Source organism: Gambusia affinis, linkage group LG08 (genome assembly GCF_019740435.1).
Source record: "Gambusia affinis linkage group LG08, SWU_Gaff_1.0, whole genome shotgun sequence".
NCBI classification, from domain to species: Eukaryota; Metazoa; Chordata; class Actinopteri; order Cyprinodontiformes; family Poeciliidae; genus Gambusia; species Gambusia affinis.
Window position 1 is genome coordinate 21,490,768 of NC_057875.1, and position 20,362 is coordinate 21,511,129.

At 40.6% G+C, this 20,362-nt stretch overlaps 1 protein-coding gene across 2 annotated transcripts; it reads right to left on the minus strand.

Moving 5' to 3' along the window:
- Positions 1-169: 169 nt before the first annotated feature.
- Positions 170-19,899, minus strand: LOC122835773 (caldesmon-like). Of its 2 annotated transcripts, none has more exons than XM_044125100.1 (16): positions 19,838-19,899; positions 13,988-14,091; positions 12,936-13,061; positions 11,679-11,970; positions 10,698-11,576; positions 10,543-10,578; positions 9,867-9,934; positions 9,493-9,739; positions 9,248-9,373; positions 8,838-8,881; positions 8,665-8,740; positions 7,397-7,531; positions 7,175-7,309; positions 5,849-5,917; positions 5,444-5,489; positions 170-2,803 (listed from the first exon to the last, which is right to left on the minus strand). In XM_044125100.1, the coding sequence occupies exons 2-15, from the start codon at positions 14,059-14,061 to the stop codon at positions 5,457-5,459; spliced, it is 2,340 nt and encodes a 779-aa protein (XP_043981035.1). In that variant the 5' UTR covers positions 14,062-14,091; positions 19,838-19,899; the 3' UTR covers positions 170-2,803; positions 5,444-5,456. The 2 variants fall into 2 exon arrangements, with proteins under 2 accessions (XP_043981035.1, XP_043981034.1); XM_044125099.1 differs by lacking the exon at positions 19,838-19,899 and adding an exon at positions 14,360-14,589.
- Positions 19,900-20,362: the final 463 nt, after the last annotated feature.

The window sequence follows — 20,362 nt, forward strand, 5'->3', positions numbered from 1 at the left end:
TCTCACACACACACTCACACACATTCTGCAGGTATATTCCTGCTCTGGTAAAATATCATGCAGTCATTTAATCTTTCGCCACCTCCTCGAGTTTCAACTAGGTTTCATAAACGTACTGGGTTTGTTTTCTTGCTGGTAGAAAGTGACGCAACACAACCAGAACAAAGTCTTTTTTTTTTCTTTTTCTTTTATTGCCAACGTCAATATTGTCAAACAAATCAAATCGCAACAACATTTAGGCAAGGTGCAAAACAAAAAAAAAAAGAAGAAGAAGGAGGTGGTTATAGGTGCAGATCATTAACTTGTTCATTCAACGTATCACAGACTGAATTGCAGCACAAAATAAGGTGGCATGTGAGAATGGCAGCAAAAAAAAATAAATCTTGAAAAAAGTAATAATAATCTCAGCGGTCCATTTGATAAAGTGAGAACAATTTGAAGCTCCATAGAAAAACTGATCAGTTCTGCAGCAGAGAACGATGTGTTAAAGGTCGACACGTTCTCTGGTGGGCAAACTAAGTGACACAAACAGATTTCGAATCTTTAGAAGCTCTATAACTCTTTAACTCACCGATCTATAAAGCATCACAGTAAAAGCCACTAACAGCTTAGTAAAACACTGGCACTATATACAGACTTTTCTCTCAATGTCCGGTTGACAGGCGCTGCCTCCAGAAACAGAGTCACGATCAAGTCGAAATAGTGATGTTACCGTCTGTGATGATGACAACAAGGATTGCATAAATCCTAATTAGGCATGAGTCTGTTTCTGATATGAAGGTATGTCGAGGTTTTAGAAACCTACGGTTTCATCATTCATCACCCTGTTTCACGCTGTTAATGTCTTTTTAATGAGGTGCCAGAGGAAGTGTCGTCATTGTGCCTAGTCGGGTTTTTTTTGTTTTGTTTTGTTGTTTGTTTTTTTTGTCCCAGCTGTGAGGAGCATGTAGTTGAAGCATGAAGCAACGCCACGCCTCTTTCTGCACACTGCTGGAAGGAAAGAGGCAGCTCCTCTTTACTTTTGCTTATATGAAAGACAAGTTTGAACATCTGAAAATATTCCCATGTGCAAAGAACACAGAAACATCTATCAAGAAGCCAATCGACAGAGCAGATAGCCTGACTAACTAGCAAGGTTCTTACTCTGCAAATGACAGAAAAGAAAATGACAGCTACAACTAAATGTAGACGACGTTTACGTAATTAAAATACTAATAATTCAAATTCATTCAAAATGATAAATGTTACATAGACATAACTGTAATAATCAGTATGTTATATTACAGCAGTAGTAGTTATAATTTGTACGTTTCTGTTTTGTATGATGTTAACATTTTTGTTTTAATTTTTTTTTTTATCGTTCTACTCAAGGTCATACAGTGAGAAGTTCTTACAGGCCCATGTCTAATCACATAACATCATTAGCAATATAATCTAAAACAAATTGACATGACATGACATATACTGAAACAATCCTAGGACTTTCTAAAGTGTTATATTAACCCTAAAGAAGAGCTAAAAAGAAATGATTAAACTAATTTACTAGTAAGCAACAGAAATATGTGAGGTTCTAATCTGAATTGCTTTTAAAAATGTACTTATTTATTGCCATTTTGTGTACATTTTAAGGCAGAGCCGGTCCATGGATGCATAGGGCCAATTTTGATTGGGGGCCTTCAAACAACCACGTCTTACTATATCTTTACAGTATATCATCCATGTTCAAACCGTTATGGAATATTATCCATAATGGTCAATATAATGGATATTAACCATTACATTAATGGTTAATGTCCATAATATATCTTGCTATTGTGTAGCAGAATACCTGCTACACAATAACTAACTGCATGTTCCTTCAATTCATATTCATTTGCTTTTGTGATGTCGCTCAAGTTTTAAAAAGATATCAGAGTATCTTTGTATTCTTTTGTTTTGACATCTAGAGTTAGAAATGTCTACTGTCTGAAAAGATGGTGGACAAGATGTAGGAGAATGTACTTTAACTTTAAAAAAAAAAACAAATACAAAGACCAAATCCTCTCCCTGATACTCACATTGATTTAAGTTCTTAGTCCTTACTTTTGCATAGAAATGAGAAGCATGAAACAGCTTGGCTGCATTTAAATGTTTAAGTACAAAATATTTTCTTCGCCGTCAGACCACACTGATCTAAATTTCGAATATAGAGGACAACAAGGTTTGTGTTACACAATTACAACAGACTTACCCCACACAAAAAAAGAAACAACTAAATACAATAAAAAAGAATGACGTGTAAACCAGACTTTGAGCGAAAGTTGCAGTGCTGTTGGGCGCCCCCTGTTGGTTTGGAGCCTCTAAGAAATTGCTTAGTTCTCTTGTTCCTTGGGGCATGTATTGAAAGTACAACTTCCGATATTGGTATTTAAAGATCACTATAATTGTAAAAGCATAATTATCTTGTCATGAAATGTTTTTGTCACATTAGTATGTCACATTACAGCTGGTTAACAGATCATGAGTCCTCACGGTGGTCATCTAGGTAGCCGAAACTAGGCGTAATCGCATCAACTTCTCCTTGATTGGGGTAGAAAGGGATCAAATATGCATCAGTGCAGAATTACTCGTACCATGGAGCAGATGCGAGCTGGTGCAGATGACTGGCAGCGTGGAACGCCGGCTCCCTTTCCGGTAGGAATGAGAAGTGTGGTGAAGGGCAAAGGAGCCCGAAGGAGAGCAGAAACCTCTTCAATCAGGAAAACAGCTTGACCGTGAAGTCGTCGGTTGTTTTTTTTGTGTTTATTTTATTTTATTTTTAAGCCTGCAAAGAGTAAGACATCAGATGTATTAGTCACTGCATCCGTCAGAGTTGCTACGTATAGATTCCAATAGTTTAGTAAGTGTGAAACAGCGTTAACCTCGAGGTTGTTTACCAAAGCCTTATATCCCTTTTCCTTTACGAATGTACTTGTCTAGCTCAAACTGGCACTTGTTTTCTTTAGAAACTTCAACTACAAAGTCAGTACAAGCCTCTTTGTGGTTGAAACTTGGTCATTTGCCCTTCACTTCCTTCCTCAGCTGTCCATTTCTCATGAAGACACTGGGAGCAAACAAATGAGGGTCGCTATTTATGGCTGAAGCTGACACCTCTCTGTTTACGGCGCATCCAGAAAGTATTCACACCACTTAACTTTCTCCAGACTTTTGGATGCTCAAATCTTTTTTACCAAACGGACTAGATTCAGAACGGGAAAATAGGCAGCGTGTGTGAAAAGATTCACAGTCTTTAGTCAATACTTTGGTGAAACATTGGTGGCAGTAATTACAAGCAGAAGCACGGTTAGATGTATCTTTACAAGCTTTTCACACCTGTTTCGGCGTGTTTTCTACCATTTTTCTCCACATAAACGCTTAAGCTCAACTGAGATGAATTAGACGCTTTCGCTGTTGCAGCCATTTTTAGGTCTTTCCAGATATGTTTCATTTTTGATTAGGCTGGAGCTAGACTTCTCAAAGATACAAGAGAGAAGTTTCTGTCAGGCTGGAATGCACCCTGTGCCCTCTCGACAAGGCGCCCAGTTTCTGCTGGCAACCCCCCCCCCCCAGCATAATGCAGCCATCACCGTGCTTCACAGTAGAGATGTGAGTCGAAGAAATGAGCAGTGCCTGCTTTTTCCCGGACGTTAAAAGTATTCTTTAGACCAAAACGTTCTGTTTTGGTTTCATTAGATTGCTCTCTTAAAAATTCCAGTTGTGTGTTGTGGTCTGTCTGATTACGCTAACACAGAAGCTTGACATGGGGAGTGCCTTCGCAATGGCTGGCTCTCTTTTGCCCACAAGGGAACTCTGGTGCCCTTTCTAAGAGACCTTTGGGTTTTTTGTAGCCGAAAAACGTGGCCTGAAAGGTGTTTTCCTCAAAAAATTTATTATAGTTGGAGGTCAGATCCAGGACTGGATGTCTACAAACAAGCGTTTTGATCTCGCTGCTTGTTTTCTGCACAAATCAGAGGCAAATGAGGTTCATAGCAAAGTGCTTGAACACTCGCAAAAATACGATGTGTGTTTATATTTTTAAGAATCTTGTTTGATTTTCTAAAGACATGTTTCCATGCTACGTAGATTGAATAAGCCTGGCAAACAACGCCGACTCGCAGCTCAAAGTGTCGGTAATCCTTCCCAGCGCTCATTTTTAATGTGAAAATCAAGCAGCTGCACTGCAGTATGCCTGACAGCTTACTGGCTCTCCGCGCGTCACTGGGCAATCCAGGTGACACACTCGGTGGACAGCGTGCTTCAAAACAACAAGACAGACACGTCAGGAGACTGGAACTTTCTTTATACTGGGAAACAAGGTCATGGTGGACGTTTTTAAATATAGACCTCGGTGCCGCAGATCTGAGCCTGTGCCCAAATATCCCGGGCAGGAGATTTGATTTACAGAGAGCAACTACTCTTCTGCAAAGTGCAGTAGGTGGGTTGGGGGAAGTTATGGGCTCGTCTTACCAAGGATACAAGCAAACATACCTGACTGGTAAAGCTGGACGCTGGTTTAGCATGAATTGTCTTAAACATTTGTAGAAAGAGCTCAAACTGATCCGGTCCTTTATTTGACTCAGTTAGCCTGGTACTTTATTTATTTAGTTCTTTTAAATCAACATTTATAAGTTGAAGTGCACTGCATCAAACTGACACAAAGTCCACCATTATTGCTTTTGGCCTTCTGTTTCTTAAAAAAGAAAAAGAAAAAAAAAAGTCTGTGGTGCATTTTGTATTCAGCCTCCTAAATCAATACTTTATAGAATCACCTTTCACTGCAATTTTGGCTGCAACTCTTTTAAAGTTTCTAGCCCCTGGATGAAACCGAAGACGGAAATGTTTGCCTCTTTTTCTCTGCAAAATAGTTCAAGCTCAGGCAGATTCTCGCCAAGGAAAAGCAGCCAGACGCGTTTCAGGCTGCGTTTGGCATGTTTGCAAAAACATCTAGTGACGGTCGCATGTGACCCAGTGCGCCTTCTTCCAGATGTTTGCATCTAAAGTGGATTTCTTTTCTCCACTTTGCTGTAAAGGCCAGACTTGTGCGTCACACAGTTCGTATTTGGTCTGTTGACAATTTCTCCCACCTGAGCTGTGGATTTCTGCAGCTCCTCCAGAGTTACCATGGGTGTCTTGAATTCTCATTAGTGCTTTCCCTGCCCAGCCTGCCAATTTGGGAGGTTTGCAGCTGCACCAGATACTCTAACCCTCACCCTGCTTTGAGTGCAGAAAGATACTAATTTGCTCATTCGTAACCAAGGTGTAAACATGACCATCTGGTTTATGGTTTGTCATTTTTGCCTGTTTTCTAAAACAGCATAAAAACGCTCTTGGCAGATAAAATTAGAAAACTCATGTAAATAACCTACAAAGTGAACATGGATAAATCCAGTTGCGTAAACGAACTAAATATGTGTCGGTCACTCACCATTTGGGTCTTTCTAATTGAACTTGCTTTTCCCTCCAACTGCCACCTAGAAACAAGAACGACAGCAGGAACTAATGAAGCAAACGTCTCCTTTATTTCGGACGCCTTCATAAAGTAAATCAATTGAATTCAGTTTTGTATATGGCGCCAACCCACAACATGTGTGGCTGAAAACAATAAATAAAGAACTCTGACTCCTATCTGTTTCTATCTATATAAGCACCGATTTATAAAGAATACACACAGATATGGATGTAGAACTAGAGTGGAGAGAATTTGTTGATTAATGAAGCTGAACTATGCATAAATCAATCGAATTATAGATGCAGAAACTAATACCTAATAGTTTTTGAACTGGCGGATTGTCCTTGAAGACAATTGGTGAGGTGAGTCTGCGTCTGATACCTTGGCTGGTGCTGAGGCTCTCTTGGCTTCCCACATGCCGCGTTTACCGACTTCACCTGGTTTGGCCTCCTGTCACGTTAAAGCAACACAATCACATTAGTCTGACCTGATGCCGTAATTTCAAACAATGTTTTGCAACAATCAATAGAATAACGTAGATTCACGAGGTTCTGAAATTGGTTGGATTTCTTTTGTGCCCGATAACGTCTGATGTTGCTCCTTTGATTCTTGCCAACACTTTGCTGCTGCGTGTGCTTTGCCTAAATTACATCTCGATAGTATTTATGTCAATATGTTCAGTAACAAGTTCGATTTCATTTAGCATCTGCTTGATGGGAAAATGAAGAGGCTTCAAAAAAAAAACTCAAAAATGATCTTTTTTGCATCATATTAGTAAATAAATTCAGGAAATAACTTCAAATAACGAAGACATCATAAAGGCAAAAAAAATAAACAAAAAGTAGCAAAAACCACAGCAAACAGGAAAAAAAACAAAGAAAAGCCAGGAATAGTAAGTGACACAACCAGTCCTCTAGACTACTGTGTAGCGTTTTTCCATCAGAGGGGGGCGTTGATGCAAAAGTTGCAGCACGCCGAGCCAACAAGTCACAAGTCACATTTGACCCCGAAGTCATTTTGCTCTTAAATTGTGCTTCAGAACAATGTGACACGTCATTCAGAAACGCTGCTGTAAGGGGAGACGGTGTGATGTCTCCACAGAAGCTGGCGGGATTAGCAGCTTGTGTCCTACTTCTGGAAAAGAACACAATGTCCACCAAACAGCAGTTAGGCAGACACACAATTCATGTATGTACAGATAGCGTGTGGCGATGAAGTAAACGTGTCTCTCAGTTTCTGTCTTTTGTTTTTTTTTTGTTGCGTTGATGTAGGATGATAAATTCTCCCTGCTGCCGAGCATGAAAAAAACTATTCTAAATATGCACTGTAATGTTTTTAATGAAATTTTAACAGTTATCCCATTTTCAGCACTGCAAGTAAGTTCTTAATACAAGTTCCTTTCAGGCGTTTGGATAAAAAATACTTGTTAAAACTTTAGAAAAAGCGTGAGAAGTACAAAACGGAGCGGTGAGAAGTGAAAGCAGATGCTGTTGGTTGAACAGTCCATGTGGGGTCACCAGACTCCTGCTGGCCACACCGTTCGTTCGTGGAGCTCCGACACAAAAGCTCCAGTGAACAAAAGGCCGATACGTCGACGTGAAAGGGAAGAAATTAGCTTGCTCAGAATATCAGAGGATTACTGTCACAAAGCAACACTGGTGTCTTGTTATAGTGGCGACATAAAGAGAAGGAATCATCAGGTCTTACTGGTGGCTTTGCAGCTGCTGGTGGTGATGGTGCTGCTGGAGCTTGAGCTGGAGCTGGGGTCTTCTCTGCTTCTGCAGGCTTTCCCTTCCAGCTGTTGCCGCGTCCTGCCACACTTCCCTTGATGCCAGCCACATCCTGTTAAGAGTCGAGGAGGATTCTCACCTCTGGTGTTCCTCCTGATATCAGATAATGCATCTGATCCTCTCAGGCATCCCGTCTCACCTTGTTTGCCGGAGCCGGGCTTTCAGTGGGGGGGCTGCTCACGGCGCCTTTCTCCCACATGCTCTTGATGCTGCGCGTGCCTCCCGTGGGGATGTCGGCCAAAGGAGACCTGGGGGATTTGACCTCTTTGTTTCCCTGTGGGACAAAAGAGGGGAGTCCAGTTCCTTCATGTCAGCATACAGCAACGCACTGAAGAGTTCGCTTTTGAAACGTTTTCATTGTATTTAGCCATTGGTTGCTTTTTGTGTGTGTGTGTGTTTAGTTAAAGGATTGATGTAGTAATAAAGCCCAACTTTGTTACTCCAATAATTCGCCAAGGGAGGCAGTCGCAGCATCAGCTGAGTTGTTGGTCAAGACATTGAAATGTCAACATGGTTTCTACAACCACCCAGCTGGAGATAATGAATCTACAAAAATGGAACTAGGTAAATATTACGCAACAACCTTTTTTCCTCTTTTTATATATTTTTTTTTATTCCAGCTTTCGGTCGAACCTCTACACAAAACCAAAACTCTTGGTTTTAATTGCTAGCAGGAGTTTTTTGTCAAATGATTTGTTTAGAAGAATATAGTGGCACAAAGAGCCACTATATCACCGATACTTTAGTATTTAGAGTCAAAGTATTTGCTCGGCCGGCAAAACGAATGCTGTGACGTGTTCACAAAATGTTGTTTCGAAGGAAGTTGTGTGGGATGACTTTAGACGGTCTTCTGTCAGCGTCCTCAAGATGTTGGCATGGCGATGCTTCAGGAAGAAGGCTCTGCATGCACGACTTTGATTGAACAACAAAGGTTTATTTCAAACTGCAGCCTAAGTCAGCACAACCGAATCGCGAGGGATTCTTGGCCCAATCGTAGTGAAATCCTCCCCCGATGGCTGGACTGCATCTCTTTTATAGTGTTCTGATCAACACAAAGTAAACACTGTCGCAGACCTACAGCGTTTTCCAGATATAGGCATGTTTAGGTCTTGGCAGCGGATCGTCTGCTGCTGCTGAAGTCCATAGATTAAACTGCTTTTTAAATCTCAGTGTTGTTTTGTTTTTGTTTTTTTTACTTTGGGTGTGACTGTTCCTCCTGTATGATCAGACCCTACCACAGTTTTTTTCTGTGTTGCTCAGTGCCACACTTCCTGTTGTCCCACATTTTTTTGAAAACACGCAACTGTACAGAATATCGCCATCCTTCGTTGGCTTGTGAAGGAAATGTTTAGTGCTTTCTTACAGAAGAAGGCTAAGTCTAAAAATCTTGATCGTATTAAGTCTCACCTGCATAGCGGAGGTAAACTGCTCTAATCTGTTCCCAATCCTTGGCACAAGCGGAGTGTGTGACACCCTCGCTGGGCTGTTGAATGGATGAAAAACATTCTGCATGTTAGATATAAGGCGAGAAATGTTTGATTATTTATATTTCTTTATATACTATGTGTCATCTGGCCCACCTTTTCTGAGCAGACTTGGTCAGAAACTCTGCCTTTTCGCCAATCTGCATGATGAGACAACGTTGCTCAGAATTAAGAACACATGTCAACAAGAAACAAACCTGATCTGTGAAGGTAGAATGTCAGCAATCTAGATATGTGTATTAATATTTTATTAAAGAAAGGGAGATTGTCTTCCAGAAATCTTTCGGTGTTGTCTTAGGCTTTCCGACGGTACTCTAATAATTTTTGAACTTCTTTTCTTTCTTTTTTGCTCATTTTCAGCCAGCATGGCCGACAATACGCTGGTGTGATAGACACCAAAGTACTGAAAATTATTCAAGATAAGCATTTTTGAACTTTTTTTTTTTTTCATTAACTAGGTTTTGAAAATCGTGTTAAAGTTAACAATTGTTTTCTCCAAATCTCACCTTAGAGGAGCCTTTTGGACTGATGGAGAAATCAGGTTTTGCTGCTTCCTCCCCCATTTGTTTCTTCTTCTCTGCAGCCTCTGCTCTCCTTCTCTCTATCTCCTCCTTCATCCTCTTTCTCTCCTCCTGTTGGAAACACAACAGCGCAACCAAACAGCACGAATTGTTGAAACTTCGAATCAGCCAAATGTTTCGGCCTCCAACTAAAACTGCAGACACTTCCTTTAACAGAACCACAGGATCACCTGCTCTTTGGCTTTCTTTTCCTCCTGCTCCTTCTTCCTCTGCTTCTCCTCTTCCTCTAGGATTTTCCTCCTCTCCTCCCTCTTCCTCTTGAGCTCATCCAGCTCAGCCTCCGCATCCTGCTGCTTCTGCTTAATCTTCTCCATCTCCTGGCTCTCGGCATTGCTCCGCCGCTGTTTCAGCTCCAGCAGCTTGCGCTCGGCCTCCTGTCGCTCGGCGTCCTCCGCCTTGCTGGAAGGAGCGCCGTCCCTGCTCGCACAGCGAAGCCGTTATTAACAGCAGCACTTGGCAATGGAGAATGTGGGATGGCGGAGGGTCTTCTGTCAGGTCAGCTTTCATTTTGTTTCATGTCAAGGTGTGGTTTTTCAAGCTCTACCTTGTTGTTTTCTCTGTTTTCTTCAGTTTTTTCTCAAAGATGGCTCCATTCTGTTTGGCAGGTTCATTCTTGAATGGAGAGGAAGAAAAGGTTACTCATATTACCTTAACTGAAACTGAAAGAGTATATATATATATATATATATATATATATATATATATATATATATATATATATATATATATCCATATATTGTTAATATATATTTATTTCTTATTTTATTTATTTTGATCATTTTGACGCAAGGACAACTTCAGTGATTGAAATAGACAAAAAAAACTTTCAAACTGCAAATTGGAGTCCATGAATTTTCTCTCATCCACGCTGGTTTAAAGTTACACCTGCAAATGTATTAATTTTTAAAATAAATGCTCGGTCTGCAGGCTGCAGATAAAATCGATGCGTTTCCAGCTCAGTTAAGGTTTGCTTTGCGCGTGTGGAAAAATTTCTGCTCTGGAGAAAAGATTTATGACGACGTTTGGCCTAAACTGAAAAAAAAAAAAAAAAAAAACACTTGGAGGAGGGAAGGTGCACAATTTCTAAAATAACTGAACTTATCTTCATAGCATATATTCAGGTATATTTATTCCACGAAGGAAAAGAAAAAATTTCAAAGGCGAAGTTAAAAGTCAAAATTAAATACGTCGGTGGTGGAGAAGTGCTGGGTTGGTTTTACCTTCTCCTTAAAGCCAAGTTTCTTAGGTTTCTCCTCCTTCAATCAGAAAAAGATCAGACAGAGGAAATGATGTAAATATGATATTAATGTTATATTATTACATAAATCTGATAACTGTTATAATACAATGACCACAGTGAGAACTACAGTCCTACCTCCTCCTTCTTCTTCTTCTCTTCAGCCTCTCTCTTTTTACGTTTATCCTCCTCCTCCTTTTTCTTCTTCTCTTCCGCCTCCTTTTTCCGCTTCTCATCCTCCTCTTTCTTTTTCTCCTCCAGCTCCCTCTTCTTCTTCTCTTCTTCCTTCTTCTTCTCCTCTGCTTCTCGTTTCCTCCTCTCCTCTTCCTTCTTCTTCTCTTCCATCTCCCTTTTCCGCTTCTCCTCCTCTTCTTTCTTCTTCTTCTCCTCTGCTTCTCGTTTCCTCCTCTCCTCTTCCTTCTTCTTCTCTTCCATCTCCCTTTTCCGCTTCTCCTCCTCCTCTTTCTTTTTCTTCTCCTCCTGCTCTATCTTCCTTTGCTTCTCGGCTTCCTCTTTTCTCTTTTTATCCTCAACTTCCTGCCTCTGTTTTTCTTCTTCTTCTTTCCTCGCCTTCTCCTCCATCTCTTTTCTGTGCTTTTCCTCCTCTTGCCATTTCAGCTTTTCTTCCTCTTCCCGCTTTTGTTTCTCCTCCTCCTCTTTCTTCTGTCTCTCCTCAATCTCCCTTCTCTCTTTTCCCTCCTCTTCATTTTTCACTTTTTCTTCCTCCTCTTTCATGAGCCTCTTTTCCATCTCTCTCTGTTGTTGTTCCTCCTCTTCCCTTTTCCTCTCTTCTTCCTTTAGTTTTCTTTCTTCCTCTTCCATCTTTGCTTTTTCTTCGAGTTCCTTTTTTTGCCTCTCTTCCTCCTCCATCCTCAGCTTTCTATCTTCCTCTTCTCTCATCTTCCTTTCTTCCTCCTCCTTGTTTTGGTCTGGAACAGCTTCCTCCTCGTTGTGGTTCATCGTTGAATCAGGTTCCTCTTGCTCACCTTTGGTCGTTGCTGTTTTCTCCTCAGTCTCCTAAAAATAAATTTTGTCAACAAACTGTGAATGTTTCTTTCGCCTCCTGCTTCTTCTTTGTTATTATTAATAAAAAGAAAGAATAAAAACACTTTTTCTCACTTGTTCCTCTTTCTCTTCTTCTCCCTCCTCCTTCCCCCATGAGTTTGTTTCAGTTTTCTCCTCTCTCTCCTCTGTGTGTTTGCTGCCGTTGCTAACGGGGGACTGCTCCTGCAGGCCGCCGTCCGTGCCGTTGGTGGAGATGATGATGGTGGGGTCGAGCTCCTTCTGCCTCTCCATCGCCTCCTTCATCCTCTTCTGCCTGCGCTCCTCCCTCTTCGCCAGGCGCTCCAGCAGAGCCTGGTCGTCCTCCGCCCCTCCAGGAACAGTCGCAGACGGTTCGGTCTCCATCGCGCTGAACAAACATGAAATCTTTTTTTAATTTTTTTTTTTTTTAACAAAGCTTGGAAACTTTGAAGTAGGCTCACATTTGACTGAAATCAAATCTCAAATGAATGAGTGGATGCTTTGTCAGCTTTGGTCAAAAGGAGGAAGAAAATTGACCATAATAAACTATTATTGCCTAAATAATAATTAAAAAAAAATCCTCTTTAGAGAAAGCTTTTAAGAATATCAGTAACTTCCAATAATTCAGATGTTACTGAAGGTTTTCAGTTACTTTCCCAACCCTTACAATGAACCTTTTTGGTGAAACTTACAAGGTATCTCCTGGTACTTTCTTGGATCCTACCAAACACTTACCAGTACCTGCTAAGTTTCATCAATTTTCCCAAACTTACCAGGAATATTTAGTATTCCTGGTAAGTTTGGGAAAGGACCTGGCAAGTTCCTGAAATGTCCCATAAAGTACTCTCTAATCTCTGGGGAAGTAACCTGTAAGTGCTTGGCCTGGGCTAGAGTTAAAATAAACAGGTGAAATATACCTTTTTACAAAAAGAAAGCATAGTTTTCTTATTTTTTCAACAACTTACAAAAACTAAGTTATTAAAAAACTTAATCTTTAAGCCTTTGCTTCACCCTATGTGGACAAAATCTTGTCAGTGTAGTGTGAACACTACTTCTAAACTTTCGCCAATTGGAAACATACATTGCAGCCATTGCTTGCAAAGTAACAGCTGCAACAGGGCTACAAAAACAATTCAGCGGAAATACTTGTTTGTTTGTTTTGTACAGGCTCAAATCACACATCTCCTACAGGAGGTTAGAAACGCTCCCTGTCTCACAAAACACGACTGTCAAGCAAAACTCCCTCTGCCTGTTTGTAACATGCTGACTGTTTTTGTCACGGTGGGCATCAGTTTGCATTGGAAACACACACAATGAGAATCCCCTCGGCCGTCTCGTGTGGCTGTCCGGCACCTGTTAGTGTTGGCCGTGTCCGTCGTTCCAGACTCGTCCGAGTCTCTCATTTTCTTCCTTTCTTCCCTGGCACGTCGCCTTCGCTCTCGAGCCTCCTCATCATCGTCGTCATTTGTGAAAACGCCCCTGAAAAGGCGCGCAGATGAAGCAAGTTTACACACAAACCTATTTGTTTCAGAGCAAACGTATTTGTTGAAACGAGGGCAGCTAAAAGACATGGAACGGAAAGCAACGATTTGTGCCTCTTCATTGACGGAAGGGCTTTCAGTCTTGTGAGCCTTGTGAGTGTCTGTGGAGTTAAACAAAATGCATTCCTTCCTAAAACAAAAACCAAGAGTATCTCCATCTTCTTTGACAGAAATAATAATTTCGTCTTTTTCATTTTGCTAATGTCCTTCCTCGTTTCCTCCAAACATTTAGTAAGATGTTAAAAAACATAAAAGTAAAGGTCCTTTGACACAGAAGGGCTCCAACTGTCAGAAGTACGTCTAGATTTTTATTGTTTTGAATTTTTTATTGTTTTGAAGGAGAAAGAGATGAAGAGAGCAAACATTACTAAAACAGCTCGAGGGTATCGGAGCGAGTCATCGTGTGCTGAACTAGAGAGAGAGTCAAAACATTCCAGAGTCTGGCACATTTCGAGAAAAGAGAAGCCGAGGGTCCGGAGGGCGGGCCGGGATGAGCCGCCTGGCAGCAGCTGGCAGGAAAACTGTGAGAAAACAGCTGGAACAGTCTTTCTGCCAGGGACTCTGATGACACAGAGGAGCTCCGATCTGCCATCAAGCGTAAGTAGAAGTCGGTCTTGACTTTGTGTGGATCGGAACAACAAACCCCAGAACAACTTCAACAACATAGTACGAGTTAATTCCTTGTAGATATGCATAAAGGTTGTATGTTGCATCAATAGATTTCCCGTTAAAAGACCCCAACTTGAAAGATCATTCGTTCCCCTGATGTTGAGTTTTTGCAAACCTCCGACAAGAACTCTCCAAGTACGGCCGAGTTCACGTTTGCACTTGAAACCTTTGACTTGTGTCCACATCTTCACTCACCTCTCTGCGTCCTGACGCATCTGCTCTCTCCTCTGTCTCCTCAGCTCCATGCGGCGGTCAAAGTCATCATCCATGTTGCCCCAAGGATTTTCCTCTCTTACTCACTGAAATACACAAACGCGATTCTTACATGCTGCTAGTCAACTTCAGCTTACAGTTGAGTGTTTGCACCAGCACGTTGTTTTCTTTTCCTTCTTTCTTTCTTTCTTTCTTCTTTTTTTCAGTTCTGTGTGAATTATCATCACACTCCAAACATTTGAAAGAAAGAGCATCAAAGACAAGGAGCTTCTCTTATATGTGGCACATGAGGCACGCGGGCCTTAATGATGCATGCGCGAGGTAAAAACTACAGTGCACGTTAGTTTACAGTACCTTGGCGACTACGAAGTTCAGTCCACAGGCAACAGCGACTCTTCCCTCGTCATGAATCAGCCTTCGCAATCTGGTTTGTATCTCAGCCGTTCTGCAGCTCTGAGGATTCCTGTTTGCTCTTTCAGTGACTTTAACTACCAGAAAAGGCAACGCCTGCCTCCCCCAGCTCTCCTCGTTTTCTTTCTCATCCTCCCTTCTCCTCCTCAGCCCGACTCTTGCTCTAAATCCCAAAGCCCCGTTTTGCAAGTGTTTACGTCGGGTTTTCTGGCAGAAGGGATAGAAAGGGGCACGCTTCATTTCAGCGTTTACCGCTCAAAGGTGGGGAAAGCAACAGAAGCTGAACTGCCATGATGACTGACGGGTCTTCATTCAGCCTATTTGGTGGGAATCTCGAAACTCCCATTTAAATCTGAGAATTTGTAAAAAAAAAAAAAATATATATATATATATATATATATATATATATATATATATATATATATATATATATATATATATATATATATATATATATATATATATATATATATATATATATATATATATATATATATAGTAAAATAAAATTAAAAAAGAGTTCAAAATGTGTCCAAGGATGTAAACAAACCCAAAACACATTGCCTTTAAGGGAACAACTTGGTACATATTGTGGAATTACGAATTATAAAGACGAGTTAAGAAAAACCGATGCTACTGAAAATAATCTTGAAACATGTATGAGAAGTATTTATGACTTATAGTGAGAGGAAAGATGACTATCAGTCAAAATGTTTCACCGTTAGGAGGATGAATGAAAAACAAAAACGTTTATTTCCTGTTTGTTGGTTCTTGATGCTTTAGTGATAAAGTTAAACCTGAATGACATGAAGTGATGTAATTGATAAAAAAGACCCTAAAAATTCACTTTCACTGCAGAACTGTGCAAGTTTATAAACTATGATGCACATCGGGGGGGGGGAAAAATGTTTAAGAAAATGTATAAACTGTATTTTTCTGATGGATTTTAGAGTTAAACAATTATTCCACTCTGTAAACATGTGATATAATCTGCCTCTGACTCTATAATCTTTGTTGGAGTAAAAACGGCTGTGACTGTGCTGCCCCTCACACAATGAAAAATAAGATTCTTTTTTTCTTTCTTAATATTTAAAAAAATATATCATTCTAAAATAATAGGGTCTGTTTGGTTAGCATAGCCTTTTTTTCTTTTTCAATTGATGAGCTCAGATACTAACAAAACCAAAAAATCTGTAAGGCGGAAGACACTTTTTCAGGGCACCAAAGAGTAAAATCGACAGTAAATGTTTATGAAGCGAGCAGCATTCATCACTGTTGCCGTTCGGTGGCGTTCCAAAGAGTGCAGTAAAAGTTACTATCACCAGATTAACAAGGAAAGCATCAACTTCCAACAACTTTGATAGCTTTTCACAGCAAATCCTGAAAAACTTAAGAGAACTGTGAATAATTACTGCAAAGCATTGAGGCAGAGAGAGGACGGTGCGTTCAGGCCCGGTGGTTCTGTCAAGCAAGCCAGTGGTTTGCCCAGGGTATCCTTTTGCATTTAATCACAACAATAAAAAGGACGAGATCAAGTGCAAAACCAATGATAAAACTCTTGACTGCTTTTCTTTTATTGCTCTCTGTTGCTTCTGTTAATCAAGATAGACGGCAAGGTTTTTGTAGGTTTGGAGTTGTGCCACGTTTTTCTAAATTCAGGTGAAGGACTGAAGGACTGTTGATATCTGCTGCTGCGATCACAATCATGTAGTTGTTGCCTGTAGCACCTCATTAACAAGTTAATTTATAACAGTATTCTCCAGTCTTTATGGCTTCACTCGTACTTCTGGCTTTTCCACTTACTATTTACTGCCACAACACTGAGTTTAATTCAGACTTCAACCTCAACTGTGTGCCAGTAAATCTAACGCTACACTAGCTGAATCCAAAGCATCAGAAAGATCTCACGTTGGTTTATACTTTAACCTTCAGTTTTGACTGAAGACCTTAAGGTTTCTGATTGAGAGGGTCTATCTTTCACTTTTACAAAGTAGATGGGTCAAATACTGACATGTCAGGACGTTTGTTTCCAGTTAAATTGCACAAGATGGTCTAATTGAAAAATAATAATTATTATAATAATCTAAAACCTACAAGGTTTTCTTAACCCCTTAACATGCAGCAGAACGCCCGCTTGCCGCCGGAGATAAGGGGTTTTAATTCTCTCCTTGTAATTAATCAGATATGTTATAGATGTAAACGTGGGGACATTCAGTTACGTGGTTTATCAGTTGACCCTACTCCCCTACTCCATGCCCAGATGAGGTTCTCAGTAATAGATGGGGAAAGCACTTTAACATGAATATAGATAAACACTTGCCAGAGAGGCGTTTGCAATCAGTCAAGAAGCTGCAGCTCCTTACTCCACTTGACCAAACATGGTCACATATGAAAAAGTCCCCGACCAGAGTAGGAATTCCTCACAGTACATGAGTCGCAGCGTGCTGCAGTGATGACCTTTTATGCGGTGTCTCTGATTGTTTGTGCGCAGGTTGTTGCCTCGTCTCGCAGCGCAGGTAAAGTTAGAAAACGAAGGATATGTTGCCCTTCGGTGACCACGGGAAGACGCTTAGACTCTTCCTGTTTACACACTCCAGTGCATTTTTGTATTAATGTATAAAATTACAGGAGTAGGCTATTTCTCAACAGTTTTTTTTTTTTTTGTTTTTTTTTTCGCGAGGGGGGAGGGGGGGGACAGTTTTTCTCCTTCCTCATGACACAACTATGCAAAATAGATTTTTAAAAAATAAATAAATGGGAAAAATAAATACCGAAAACCGGCGGCAGCCCGAAATTTTAAAGTTAGCTGTGATTCACTCCACAACAACAGTGGGTTGAGTGGAAATAAACTGCATGCGGTGGCGTGCCTCCCCAGGCGGCGTGCTTAGCCTCCTTTTATGGAAGCACACAGGCTCAGTCAGCTGTAGAGTCCCCATCTTGGTGATACACAAAGCCACAGAACGTGAGCGGCGTTTACTTTAGGAAATACCTGCCGCTGTGAAAAGTGGCGACCTGAATATAACTTGTCCCTGTGTTCTTACCAGGAATCGGCTTCCCCAAAACGTCGCTGTTTGACTTCATGTTGTGCATATAGAGGGACTACAGCGGCTGATAAAAGCTGGTTTAATATTAATGGGGAATTTAAAGCACAGATTCAAGCTATATTGGAATCCACTTGTTAAGCATGAACCACCTCCCGTGGTTTGTTAGTGTCTAAATCCACTTCCTCTCCCATGTAGAGGGTCCAGTCCAAAGAGAAACCAGCCCTTCAATCCATTCAGTGTCACCCGGTTCATTTGTGTTCATAGTAAATGTAGCAGGATGAATGAAACCTGCTCTCAATGACTGAGAACACCTGTTGCATCAAATTAACTGCCAGTAGGGGCGCTGTGGGTACAAAGGGGAGGATCCTTCACCTGCCTCTTCATGCTCTGACACGGTTACCGTAACGTTTACCGGTGTTTGATGTTGCTGAAATGTGGAACACCGTGTTGGGAATGGTGTGTTCCTGGGTGAGATGCAGTGTTAGTTTTCTGTCAAACATTGCAGTATGTTTGTGGGTCAAAAAGTGACTAAGCAGCTGGTGAACAGCCAATAAAACTGTCTGTCTGTCTGTCTGTCTGTCTGTCTGTCTGTCTATCTATCTATCTATCTATCTATCTATCTATCTATCTATCTATCTATCTATCTATCTATCTATCTATCTATCTATCTATCTATCCATACATACATAAATACATACAAATGGCTCTCATCTCCACTATCTAATGAAAGCTAAAGTTGTCAACATTTAATAATTGGTTGATTAATAATAAGTTCTTCCCTCTGAACTCTTGACTGCTTTTCTTTTATTGCTCTCTGTTGCTTCTGTTAATCAAGATAGACTACAAGGTTTTTGTGGGTTTGGAGTTGTGCCACGTTTTCCTAATTTCAGGTAAAGGACTGAAGGACTGTTGATGTCTACCTGTTTATAAGTTACTCTGTGTGCACATTGCATGATTTCTGAGCGCATCTGGTTAGACTAGAACGTATTACAAATACATGCCACACTATTCAGATGTTGCTGCTGTTGGGCAAAAGCCTTAAAATCTCTATTTTTCCATGGGTTTTCTTTTACAAAAAAAAAAAAGAAAGCTTCTGTTAGTGGTTGTATGAATGCTTTTACAGTGGAAAGAATCATAGAACCTGTAACTTTGACCTAATGGTATAAATTTACATTCAGGAGTGAGGTGTGTTTCTCATTTCCTTATAAATTACATTTTCGGAGATCCAACGTTTCAGTCGGACGGCAGTGATTTGTATTTGCGAAGTGTTGTGACCACTACGTATCCGTTTCCATCCACTTCACTGTCAAACACTACTTTGTGTTGATCTATTACACAGCATTCCAATGACACACATTGACATTGTGAGAAAGTTCAAGAAGTGTACTTTTGCTACTTTTGCGAGGCTCACTAAACAGCCGCCGACCATTATGCGCACGCAGAGCTGTTTACATTTTCACACAATCCGACTTCAGCGATCACCGGGAGCGAGAGAGCCGGCTCCCGAGGTCCAAACGCATTTTCAGTCCCAATTGAGACCATCTAAGGAATAGAAGCCAGACCCAGACTGGGCATGTCCAGCTCTGAGTGTCCACAGCCACACATCTGCTCAGTGTGTGAGAAACAGATTTTAAAAACAAATGATGGCCCCGACTCCCGTTTTGGACAGAGCAGATACCCGTGCTAACAAGTCAGATCTGGAGGAGGAAGGGATGAAATGTTGACTTTTGCAGCTTTTGCAAATTACAAATTATGTTGCCACTACTTTTGGTTTTTCATGTTCAAGGTTTCACATTGTACATTTAATGCTGTTAAAGTGATTCCTCATAAATGATATATCACAAGTCAACTTTTCAGGTTTTTGAATTCTCAAAGTGAAATTAATCCAGTAGCATTTTTTAATAGGTTTCTGCTGAACATGGTAAGATAATTTATGCTTCAGTGCAATGCTTTTTTGACACAGAGCAGACAAAACAAATATTCCTCACACATCTTATTTCTTCCTGTCAATGTCGTCAATATGTTTCCACATCATCATCTAATGTGAGAATTAGCACTGCGTAGTTCATGTAAAAATATTCCTCATGTGGGATATTTATGAATGGCTAAGCTGTATATTTCAAAATAAATGAGATGGATAAAAAGTTCCTTAAACTCATTAGATGCAACAGTTTATCTAAATAACTGATCCTCTTTAAGGTCGTCTGCCATTCGTAATGTTTACCAGTCAGGTTCTGACCTCTGTCCTCAGAAACAGGCACAGAAGCTGAAAAGCTTTTCTGACTGAAAACATTACATATTTTTCAACTACAGTAAATGCAAAAGCTACTTTTCACACAGAACACACTAGCGCACCAAACGTAACAATCAAACTTACCAGGGTGCAGACGAAGCGATTGGTCCTGCTGGAAATCAGCAGAAGAAGACAAGCTGGAGGGCTTATAAGCAGGACATAAGGTGCTGAGCTCCGCCTGCTGAAGCTGCAGTAGTTTATGTATCGAGTACGACAGGTGTTATTTGTACAAACCTAAAATATGAGGTTTTGTGGATGCATTTGTCATGAATTCATTAAACATTAATGTCTCCTGAATATCTTCTGTCAAGATTCAAGCAAAAAAAACAAAAAAAAACGGAACTGTATTTGTCTTAGTTGTGTATAGTTGAAGTGAAAAGTATGACTTGTTTATAAATCTTTAACACTCTAGCTCACATTTGTAATTTGGCCATTTGGAGAGATGCCACAAAATACAAGCCAGTGCATTTCATTGCTTTCTGAAGTTACCGCACCTTTAAAGTCTGTTAAGCTGGGAATCTGAGGACAGATCTGGACTTTGTGGGAGAGCGGCTGTCCAGCGACGGACTGGGAGCCTGTGCAGGGTGTAACCCGGATGTCGACAATGGA